General features: G+C 36.9%; 1 protein-coding gene across 1 annotated transcript in view; it reads left to right on the plus strand.

Moving 5' to 3' along the window:
- smyd3 (SET and MYND domain containing 3) overlaps positions 1–12,682 on the plus strand; it is a 133,932-nt gene that overhangs the window by 18,120 nt on the left and 103,130 nt on the right. The window contains exon 5 of the mRNA XM_052620216.1: positions 2,301–2,437. Coding sequence (XP_052476176.1) covers positions 2,301–2,437 — 137 coding nt within the window. The remainder of the gene's footprint in view (positions 1–2,300; positions 2,438–12,682) is intronic.

Genomic DNA, 12,682 nt, shown 5'->3' on the forward strand with positions numbered 1-12,682 from the left:
AATGAACGTGGATTTGCGCAGCTAGTCAATCACACACCTGAGGGAATTTACCGCTGATTAGAGAACCGGCTTTACTGATGAGATGCGCATAACTATCGGTATTTATCACGCACCCCTACTATGATGACTATGACTATGAATACTATGGTTTTAGTGGAGTACCATGGGAATACCCCCCCCCTCCCCCTTTAATATTTATCACAGTCATGCCAAACTTTTGGACATTTAATTTGGTAATACTATGGCCACGTTCACATGGTAGTAGAATACGGTTGTCAGTCCTGTTTTGAGTACTTAATACGGTTACGTTCACACACAGTTCGGTTATTTACGGGTGTGACACAAGCATTCTATAACCGAACTCACACCTGTACGTAGATTTTCATGATTCACAACTAGGGATGGGTACCGAAACCCGGTATTAAACTGGCCCCGGGGCTAAATTATGAAAGACCGTAGTATCAGTAAGATCTGACGTTACCGGTTCTGCTTTCGGTACTGGAGGGGAAAAAAAAAATAATGTACTATGTATTTTTGCTTAATAATGTTATCGTGCACATTTTATCTTACCAAACATTTCTAATGTGCGATCATATTAAGACATTTGTCTGTGAGATCTAAGAGATTCCTCATTCGCGCCGCGGAGACTATCTGTCAGTCACACTCACTCGCTCTGTATGTGTATTTTTAAATTAATTTAGCAGCAGAGCTACTGCAAGAAGTTTTCAGTGCTGCAAATCCATTTATCCATTGCTGAAATTTCCGCGTCTTCATGGCGAGAGCAGGTCATGGTTGCTTAGCAATGGCAGACTCCTAAGGAGCGCAAGTGCCCGTTGGCTTTGGGGAAAAAATCAGAAAGCGGCGCGACTAGCGTTTTCCACGCGTTTTTAGACGCGATATGTGAACGGCCCCTTATAGTACGAAAACTCCTGTTTAATACAAAGAGTGAAGATGGCGGAGACAGCAAAACGTTTCCAATGTGTGGTTATACTTCACTAGAGTGGATGCAGTGGTTGTCATAAGTGCAACAAATTTTTGCATGTAAGGGCGGAAACACAAGCAATCTGTCAAAGCATGTTTCAAAAGTGCATTATTTACAGACAGAGAAATGTTTTCGACAGCCTAACACAACACAAAGTACCGATAAGAATACTGTTAAAGTACCGGAACATTAAGCAGTATCGGTAAGAGTAGTAATACCGTTAAAACCTTAACGATACCCATCCCTATTCGCAACACATTCTCGGTACACTCGTGCTGTGTGCATGGAACAGGACTCATTATACAGCACGAGAGAGAGCCGCTTTGCTGCACAAACGCAGGTCTACCTTGTGTTAAGTGTTTTCATGTGTGTGTTCGGGAACTTACAGTGACGGAGAAATGAGCTGCGTGTCATCTGAAAGGTTTAGATCCCGTCAGTTTTCCACTGGAGACCCTCGCGTCAGTTCTGTGCGCGATTTCGAATGCTCCGGTCTCTACCCAAATATAGAAACTGCTGTCGGTTAATGAAGATTTGACAAAAGAACTTGTGGTTTGATTGGACTCTTGTCATGTCAGAAGTGATAAAACTTTATTGTATTATGTATTATCTTTGATTTTACTTTGGTCGCTGTTGCTATGGTAACTGACAGTGTTGGGGTAATGCATTACAAGTAACGCGAGTTATGTAATCAGATTACTTTTTTTTTTCAAGTAACTAGTAAAGTAACACATTACTTTTTAATTTACAAGAGAATATCTGAGTTACTTTTTCAAATAACAAGCAAGCCCTGTCCAGATTTAAAGTAATGCATTACTTTCCATAAAAAAGTAACGTAATTAGTGATGTGACATACAGCCAAGTATGGTGATCCGTACTCAGAATTCGTGCTCTGTGTTCAACCCATCCAGAGTGCACACCCACAGCTGGAGCAGTGGGGGTTCGGTGCCTTGCTTAAGGGCCCCTCAGTTGTGTTATTGCTGTGTGAACGTTGCGATATGTTTTATACTATTGATTTGTATCATGGTAATTTTTCTCTTTTTTATTTTTTTTTATGTGTAATAGTACCTTGTTTGTATTATTTTTTTATATATACATATCATGTTAATACCATATTTTTCCTCATGTACTATGGTAATGCTATGATTTAATAAGATCGTAATATGTTTTAGGAAACAATTCATTAGAACTCTGTGTTTAGTATTGCATTATAAAAAAATATTTAAAAAATAAATAAATAAAAAGATTTTGCTGGTTAGCAGGATCATTCATAGGTATCGCTGGTGTCAGATGTTGAAAGCACTGTGTTCTGTGTGTGTAGATCTAGCAGACATGAGTGAGGAGAAGAAAGAGGGCCTGAGGCAGCTCTGCACGACGCTGCAGCTTTATCTTGGTGAGGAGAACCACGATCTGTCTCAGCTTCCGCCCGGCCTGGACCCCATCAGCCTCCTCGCCAGAGTAAGTGTCCTTTCATTGTCATCTGCGGCAGTCGGCAGGGGTTGCGCTCTCAGATCTCACGCAGCGTTATGAATGGTGTCAGCATGCCGCGCTTCCCATCCTCAAATCACCTGCTGTGAACCCATGCTGCTATTTTTTTTGTCTTTTCTCCTCGAATCAGGGGACAAGTTGTTCGTAGAAGCTAAATTAAGGCATTTCTTGTTCAAGATTACATTTAATTTCAGAATGAAATAGTCCTTAAAGATTCAGTGGAATCGAATCAGATCCAGAATCGCTACATTTCTGACAGTTCGCCTCCAAAGAGGCTAGCTCCACAATTTTCAGCCGTTTTCTTCCTGGACGCCTGAGGTGCATGCTAATGTACTAGTTTATTTACAGTTACGTCAGTGAGATCGCTTGTTTGGATTCCTGTGTGAGTAGATTTTATTTGCTTGTTTACCGACCATCACTCTGTACTGTAATTGTGAACACGTTGAGTGAAAGATGCGTTTCAAGATGAACACGGTCATCTTCTCTTCAGGATTGCATGTAAACACAGAAGGGGTTGCACATCTGGCCCGGGACAAACAAAGGCCTGTTGCATGTGAACACAAACACCTGTTTTATATGAGAGACAGCCAGCAGCCATCTTTCTCTTATAAAGCGTCAAAGACCCAAATGTGAATCTAATGAGCATTTCTAATCCAACACTAAACACCACATCAGGGCAAGTCTCGGGTTACCTAAAACACACACAGAGAGAGTCCAATGCACTTTTGCATTTGTTGCCCTCGATTTGCAAGTACTTTTTGGCGATCATACTGTAACATATTGTTTAGATCCCACAGTCATAGAAATCCTGGAAATATCTGTTATTAAATTTAAAAGTCATGTCATTATTTTATCCGCTTTTTTTCTGTTGTACTTGCTTCCAAGCCGTAAATGATGTTTGATTTGTGAGTGAGTCATTCTGCTGAGTTGGTTCTTTTGAATAACTGGTTAATCAGTATCAATTATTCATTGGCTAATGAATCAATATAATCCAGTATTCACAAATGACTGGAAAGATTACAGAAAATGTTGTTAATTTGTATTTATTAGCTGGAGGTGTTTGTATGTGTGTTTTTCCATCTTTGTTGCTTCTAGATGTGCATTAGAGAGATAAATAAATACAGAATCTCAACTATATATAATATAAGTGTTTTTAGCTCCTTGAGGATGATTTTTTTTTACATTCTCGCTCTTAAACCTCTTTTGAAAAAAGGGAGATGTAAAGTAGATTAGAGTCCAAATTAAAATTTAGCTGAACTTCACCAAATGCAGTTCAGAATTTTCTTGTAGTCAACAAGCAATAGCTTATAAATTTTTTATTTTTTTTGTTTTTGTAAAATTTTACATTAATGCATTAGGGGTTGCTCATTCACATGGGGCCATTTTTGTCTTTTACTGCACTACTTTTCTCTAATTTTCTGTGTAAACTGTGATATATTGAGCAGAGTGTTTTTAGAATGCTGTGAAAAGGTTAAAAATATTCAAATTAAAGAAAAATAGATGAAATAATGCCCTGCTTTTCAAATTTTTAACTTGTTCATTCAAATGTAGATTTTCTTTTAATGACTTGTCACTATTTCTGTTACCTACATAAAGGTGTGTTTGTGGTACTTCTGGAGTATGTGATGAACAGTATATTCAGTTCCACCAGCACTTCATTGGAGTTTTTTCTGATTTTTGCAGCCTTAATGACTGAATTAGCTGTTATTTAACTAAATAAATGTGTTGGTATTTGCTGCATTTTTGTGTTGTATTTTAGTGAAAATCCTGATGTATTTGTGTAATTCATAGTATTGACAGTAAGGGTACAATTACCTTTTTTTCCAGAAATGTGAAAATTAGACAAATGCACAGTGCCACAAACAATGTAGAGTTTGTCTGAATTTGTGTTCAATTCTGCATGTGTAAGGGACTGTATATTATCTGAGCAGAGGAGAATTGTTCTCCCAATTAGGTACTTCGGTTTGTTTTCTTCACTGTTTTCAAGGAGTTATTGCTTTTTCTTTGACACTGTGAAGTTGCTTTTGTTGTTTTTAACAAAGTGCTGCAACATTTAATCTACAGTGAAATAACTGAATTAGTTATACGATGGCTGCAGAAAGTATTTAGACATTAAAACTGTATGAAAGTATTACATTAGAAAACTGACACATGAGCTCAGATTTTGTTGCATTGTTAAAATAGTATACAAATAATTTATGGAAAACTTTTGGGTCCAATGTATTGCATTCAAATCATTGACTCTAGAGTTTGTTGATTTCTTGTGATGGAGTTTAATGAGCGGTTTATCATTCTATATCTTGTGCAAGTTGTTTATTGAATAGAGACTGGAGATTGAAATGCATGTCAGAACTGAGTTGATGGATTAAGTTATGACATTTTCTGTCAGACATATGAGGTAAAGAAACATCAGTATGGATGTGATAGATATTCACAACACGGCAAGATGATGCGTTTCCTCTCTCTCTTATTTAGTAATCCTCATTCTCTGGATCTCTGCTCTAGATTATGTCATGTAGACCTGCAGGTGGGAACAGGCTGATACGGGTCTGACCCAGATAAGTCTCTTATGCTCATCAAGGCTGCATGTTTTTCTCATGCTGAAATTAAGTAAAAACTGTAATATTGTGAAATGGCCCAGCACTTCGTTTTTTGCATGACAAACCTGTTCAGCAGCTTTAAACCAACACCCTGCCCATCGCTGAATCAATGAATCAGCTTGAAAACAAGCTTCCGTGGCCCAAAAATGATTTCCATTTCAAATCAGACCGATATTCTGTGCCATTTGCTGAAACGAATTCTCTTATAATATTCCAAATGTATCCCTTACATGCAGTGGAAGTTCCTCGGGGGAATTTGGGATGTTTGTTGGCAGTGTCATTTTTTTTTAAAAATTCATACTATGCAGGTATTACCCACAAACTGGAGTAGGTAGGAAGTAAAAACTCCAATTACAATAATCAAACTGAGTGAGGGACATGTCGGAACATGTGAATTTAGATTAAAGTCCAGATCCAGAGAGACATTCATTTATGCCATTCACATTCCAGAGCTGAAGTGATTGTAAATGTCACTTTAATTAAAGTTGTAAGAGAATGCTAATGTTATTGTCCAGGGCCTTCGTGAATGCAGTATTCGCTTCTGTTAATTTGTGCATATTTGTGTTCTGAACTCAAAAGAGAGCTTTTTTTGTGAAGCAGGTCTTTAAAGTCAGACTGAACAGTTCTGATTTACTAAGCTGATGGGTTTTAAATAAAGTGTTTAATAAGGGATTTGTGTCACAGCGATCTGTTGACAGCTTTATAATGAGAACTAATTATAGTTCTATATATCGACATTTTGTTGTCTGATTTTTAGAAAGGCCCGTTTCCGCCACTGAATAAAAAAAAAAAATTTATACAAATTCTCAATTCTGACTTTTTTTTTCTCCAAAATTTTCTCAGGTATACACTTGCAAATGCGAGTTAAAAAGTCATAATTGTGAGATAAACAATTATATATGAATGACTCTTATAAATGACTCTTATGAAAGGTGTTTTTTTTTTAGTTAATCAAAAACATACAGGACAAAATGTGTAGTCCAACTCCTGAACAAATGATTCTTATGAACACATAGTGTGACTTCTGAATGGACAACTCTCAACCGATTCTTTCTTGTGATTCAGAAACCTAGATCAAGACCAATCTTGTTTGATTCCAAAACAAATGATTCTAAAGCTTTTAGTAAAAGAAAGAATTGGATCAGGATCAGTGGAGCTACTCACTGGTTGTTGGGTTGTTCTCGGAGTAGTCAAAGAAACTATGCATTGTATAAGCAGTGATTTATAAAATGATGTTACTACATTTTGTGTATATTTAGTAGACCTGTTGTTGGTTTATTATAGACTATTGAAAAAGACCATTTCTGAAAAGTATTAAGTTTAAATGTAGTATTTTTTTGTATTATGTGTATTATTTTTGGTTGGTCTTTGTCCTTCTCTCATATTTTAATGAGTATTTAACACGGGACTTGGCTCATACTGGCTTAGAAGAGATTTGGCCGTTAAACTGGAATGAGTTATGCTTTGTTCAACATCTTTCCCAGCAGCTCCAGTCCTCATGTCAGCAGATTTGGCCACAATCTTCACCCTTTCCCCTCAGTTTCACCCTGACGGTCATATATAGATTAAGAGCAAAGGAAAGATGATTTGGTAGATGACATCTCTCCTTTGTCAGAGCTCTACAGACGCTGTCATTGAACATATGTTTCTTTTCTGACTTTAAAGGAGCAGAGGTCAGAGGTCATACTGACAGGGCTCTGGGTGGTCTGGCCTTAGCACTTAATAAAAGAACCCCACCGTTACTGTCATCTTCTAGTGCCTTTTCATAGCTTTTTCATGTATGATTGATTTCTGTCAGTCTGACCAGTCCATATTTGGACAAATGACCAAAGTCATGCTGAAAATCCATCTGTCCTGCATCTGTTGTGTGTCCACTGATCATTTATCAGTTTTTTTTTTTTTTTTCGTTAGGTAAGCTCGAAACAGATAAGTTTTGCAAGATAAGTCTTGCAAAAAATAACGATTAAAAACCTGGAAACCTTGATCATAACATGATCTAAGACGCTTTATATACAGCTCTGAGTCTGTAGAGACTACAGAGACTAAACCATGAGTATCCCAAAAGTTTAATCATTATATCGCTGGGAACATTAAGTTCATTTTGCACTCCAACCTCAGACAATATTAAGAGATTTACTACTGTTTGCATCGTCTGTCTGTCTGTCTGAAATCAACATTAAGACTAAATCACACAGACTGCATCAACAGGGGGCAGCGTGCTCTTAAATATATCTTATATATATATATATATATATATATACAGTTTGCACATAAGCAATTACATATACCATAGGCCATGTTTTGTGTGTTGGAACTCTTGGCCTTGAATGAAGGAACATACAGTAACTGCCTTTTGTTTCCTCTGGCTATTGCTGGCACGTTGAAGGCCCTGATTCACAGTATACGATGAATAGAGTAGAAAAGTCTCTGACGTGGAAAGTGTTCATGTTGGTGTGTGCATATGTCCGTTCTTCACATGTACAAACTTTGCAAGTGTTTATACAGGAATTGTCCGTTGTGGATTCTATGTGTTAATTGAGAGGTTGTGTGTTTTGGGAGCCACACGGACACCTGAAATTAGCTAGCTAGCCGTTCCCTTGAGGAAAATGGCTTAATAGACAAACTAAATTATGTATAAAGGCTGAAAGGTTTGTCCTAAAGAAGTAGTTCACCCAAAAAATTGAATTTACTCACCCTTAAGCCATCAAAGATGCAGATGAGTTTGTTTCATCATTAGAGATTTGGAGAAATGTAGCATTATATCATTTGCTCACCACTGGATCCTCTGCATTGAATGGGTGCCGTCAGAATGAGAGTCCAAACAGCTGATAAAAACATCACAATAATCCACATATAATGGACATGATGCTAGATAATCAGTCAACGTCTTATGACGTGTAACGTGTTTGTAAGAAACAACTTCATCATTAAGGCATTTTAATATTCCACACCATAATCCATATCCATCCTGTTTTGGACTGTTTTCACTTCTAAACAGTTAACTGATGGACTGGAGTGGTGTGGATTATTGTAATGTTTCATCAGCTGTTTGGATTCTCAAGCTGACGGCACCCATTCACTGCAGATGATCCATTGGTGAGCAAGTGATGTAATACTGAATTTTTCCAACTTTGTTTGGATGAAGAAACTCATTTGCAAATTTTCATTTGTGGGTGAACTATTATTTTAAGTTTAGGTTGAGGTGACAGAATATAACATTAGCTCTGAATAAAACAGTAGAAGTCAATGGAAAGTCCACATCACGATAGAACCGTGTGCATGTGTGTGATGGGCTTCAGTCTAGAGGAGGATGTGGGTTATTGGAAGGAGAGCCAGTAAAATGCCCCATTACTATTCTGAGCCCTGTGTGCGTGTGCATCAGGGCCTTTCGAGGAGGCTGACACATGCCTGGTAATGCGAAACACATTTTAAAATGGGATATTCAGAAACTGTCCAACTGTTCCTCCTATACAATCTCAGATTATGGATCCTGAAATTTATCGCAAATATTTCCCATCAACAAATTGTGACCAGGTGCATTCATTTTAATTTGCATGAAAATTGGTGCATATTTGTTTATATCAGCAACAGCATATTGCATTAACAAAAGGGCAAAGACCAGCAATCATATACAAAAGTATCTTTCTCTAATGTGCTTTCAGTCAGAGTTGCATTTTCCGCCGTGTACACAATCAGCTGCTGTGTCCCGCTGATGTGGAGCAATAAGCAGCAGTTATTGAGCTATAACAGTTTAATTGTGTCCTCCTGCAGCAGACACACTCTACAGAATCTACAGACGCATAACCTCTGTAAGACGCCCACTCAATTCCTCATCCTGACCTGACCATAACCCTGCATTACACACCACAGAGGTATTGTGCTGAATCTCCAACAACCACCTTCTTCCCACTGCAGGGAAAGATTCACGTGCAAGTCTTCCGAGACCCTTGGGAATGCTGCACGAGCCTTAAAGGCAAAATGAATTCAGAATTTACTTTCTGACTAAATCCGCCAGGTCTTATTGTGCATGATTTTTTGTTGTTGTTGCTTTTTGTAGCTTATCTTGTCTTTTTAAAATGCCTATATATATATATATATATATATATATATATATATATATATATATATATATATATATATATATATATATATATACATACACATACATACATACATACATACATACATATATACATACACACACACACACACACACACACACGTGGGTACGGAAAGTATTCTGATCCCCTTAAATTTTTCACTCTTTGCTAAAATCATTTAAGTTCTTTTTTTTTTCTCATTAATGTACACACAGCACCCCATATTGACAGAAAAACAAAGAATTGTTGACATTTTTGCAGATTTATTAAAAAAAGAAAAATTGAAATATCACATGGTCCTAAGTATTCAGACCCTTTGCTGTGACACTCAGATGTTTAACTCAGATGCTGTCCATTTCTTCTGATCATCCTTGAGATGGTTCTACACCTTCATTTGAGTCCAGCTGTGTTTGATTATACTGATTGGACTTGATTAGGAAAGCCACACACCTGTCTATATAAGACCTTCCAGCTCACAGAGCATGTCAGAGCAGATGAGAATCATGAGGTCAAAGGAACTGCCTGAAGAGCTCCACTTAAGGTTCCTAAGAGCACAGTGGCCTCCATAATCCTTAAATGGAAGACGTTTGGGACGACCAGAACCCTTCCTAGAGCTTGCCGTCCTGCCAAACTGAGCTATCGGGGGATAAGAGTCTTGGTTAGAGAGGTAAAGAAGAACCCAAAGATCACTGTTGCGGAGCTCCAGAGATGCAGTCTGGAGGTGGGAGAAAGTTGTAAATTAAATTAAATTTATGCATTTAGCAGACGCTTTTCACAACAACTCCGTGACCGTTCTTGAATGGCCCAGCCAGAGCCCTGACTTAAACCCAATTGAGCATCTCTGGAGAGACCTGAAAATGGCTGTCCACCAACGTTTACCATCCAACCTGACAGAACTGGAGAGGATCTGCAAGGAGGAATGGCAGAGGATCCCCAAATCCAGGTGTGAAAAACTTGTTGCATCTTTCCCAAAAAGTCTCATGGCTGTATTTGATCAAAAGGGTGCTACTACTGAGCAAAGGGTTTGAATATTTAGTACCAAGTGATATTTCAGTTTTTCTTTTTTAATGTGCAAAAATGTCAACAATTCTGTGTTTTTCTGTCAATATGGGGTGCTGTGTGTACATTAATGAGGGAAAAAAATGAACTTAAATGATTTTAGCAAATGGCTGCAATATAACATAAGAGTGAAAAATTTAAGGGGGTCTGAATACTTTCCGTGTGTGTGTATATATTAGTTTTTTTATCCATATTGTTTTTAGATATATATGCAAGGCTGATAAGTTGTTATAGCATATATTGTATTAGCTATTATTAAATGGTATTTATTGTATCTTCCACGCAACTCTTTAGATATCGGTATTGGTTATATTGAAAACACATGGAGATTTGTCATATTATGGAAGTTAAATGGTTGCTAAATTCCATTTCATGTCTTTACAGTCTTTTTCTTACTTTTTTTTTTTCTTTCTTATGTGTTCAGTAAATAACTCAAGTTGGTTGGTGTTCAGAGTCAGACCCAGATTTAAACTAACCACTAAGATATTAGTCACGATGTAGATTTTTTTTTTTTTTTTTTTTTGTAACTCATTAGAATAAGATTCTATTTGCTAACCTTAGTTCATGCAGGTACATTTTTAGCATTTCAAGTTGTATTAATAATAATATTAATATTTTGAATTGACATGAAAAAAAAAAAACAATGAAAAATATTTACACAAACATTTTCTTTTATTTATTTGTAATATAAGAAATATTTTATGCTCACCAAGGCAGCATTTGTTTTATCAAAAAAAATAATAGGAATAGAAATATTAATATTTTGAATTGACATGAAAAAAAAAACAATGAAAAATATTTACACAAACATTTTCATTTATTTATTTGTAATATAAGAAATATTTTATGCTCACCAAGGCAGCATTTGTTTTATCAAAAAAATTAATAGGAATAGAAATATTAATATTAAATTATAAAATTATATTGTCATATATTTTAAAATGTAATTTATTCCTGTGACGCAAAGCTGAATTTATCAGCCTTTACTCTAGTCTTCAGTGTCACTCAAAAATTTCTTCTTCTTAATAACATAATAATAAACATAGGAATTGAATCTTATTGTAAAGTGTAACCAATATTTGACTCTCATAGATGGATGAAGTTTTGTTCTGCAGCTTTGTCCCTAAGAGCACAGGGAGAGTATTGATGAATGTGTGTCGTGTGTTGCTGAAAGCAAAGCAGACGTTAATGGATGAGCTGTCCGGTCTGGTGTACTCTAATGTCACTCTAAGGTGACTGGTGGTTCCTGCATGGTCTTCAGGGCATCCTTCAATCTGTTCAACATCTGGACACCACTATGAGTTTTGGAAGTATTTTTAAAACCTGCCTTGTTTTGAAATCAATCAGTTCACCTTAATATTTAATTCAAAATTATTATTATTATTTGTGTGTGTCGAAGGAGAAAGAAAGGGTTGAAATGACATGAGGGTGAGCAAATGATGATAGAATCTTCATTTTTGGGTGAACTGTTCCTTTAAGAAAAATCAAATGTAAAGGCAAGTGGATGTCATCATTTTATTCTCCCATGGGTTCTCTCTTCATTTCATTTCATTTTCACTTTAAGTGTTGATCGTCTGCGCTATATCCACTGAGACTGCCAGACACTTTACTTGATCTCAGTTAAAGTTCAGAGTCAGGACCGATCGATCATATGCACACATGAAGTAAAGCAAGATTTTCATTACACTTCTACTTAAATCCTAATCCTAACCTGTAACCTAATCCTAAATGGTTTCTCACACACACATCTCATCTTTATGGACCCCCACAGTGCTTCTATTACTGTGTAGCTGTTTCACACCACAGTTTCTTCTTTCTCACCCTCGACTTTACCAGTAATAAGATAATTAGTGATTTATCGTCGCCTTGCTTTGTTTGCTAAATTTTGACGCTTCAGGCTGTGGGAGTTGAGCTTTTTTGGCAGCATCTGAGTTTGGTATTAATTATCTTTTGACATTTTTCCTTTGTAACAAGCCATTACTGTAATGTGCTGAAGTGAGAGCAGAGTGTGTTTTTAATTACTGTTTAACTGTTGCTTTATATAGCATTTTTACAGTAAATTTAGAGCATCTGAAGCATCTTTATCTATCTGTCTGTCTGTCTGTTCAAATGTTTGGGGTAAGATTCTTCCATAATAAGCACTCAGTGTTTGTGCGCATCTATCCCGTGTAGGGTGTGTGTTTGCTTTCGTCAGTAGTGCCCTGTGTTTGACGTGTCTGAGGAGGAGCTGAACACTGGCCTGCTGTTACTGTCAGATCAAGCCCCGCTCACAACCTTAACCCGACTGAGACGGACTGTGAGAGCGCCTCATAATTCTGTAGAAGTAGTATAGAACATATGGGTTTAGTTGTGGGGCAGCGCTGTTATTAGTCATAATTTTGCCTCTTTGCAAAGGCTTCAGACATGTATAACTCACATAAAAAAACTAAACCATTCAAATGTATTGTAGCTTTTAT

Source organism: Carassius gibelio, chromosome A17 (assembly GCF_023724105.1).
Source record: "Carassius gibelio isolate Cgi1373 ecotype wild population from Czech Republic chromosome A17, carGib1.2-hapl.c, whole genome shotgun sequence".
In the NCBI taxonomy this organism is placed as follows: domain Eukaryota; kingdom Metazoa; phylum Chordata; class Actinopteri; order Cypriniformes; family Cyprinidae; genus Carassius; species Carassius gibelio.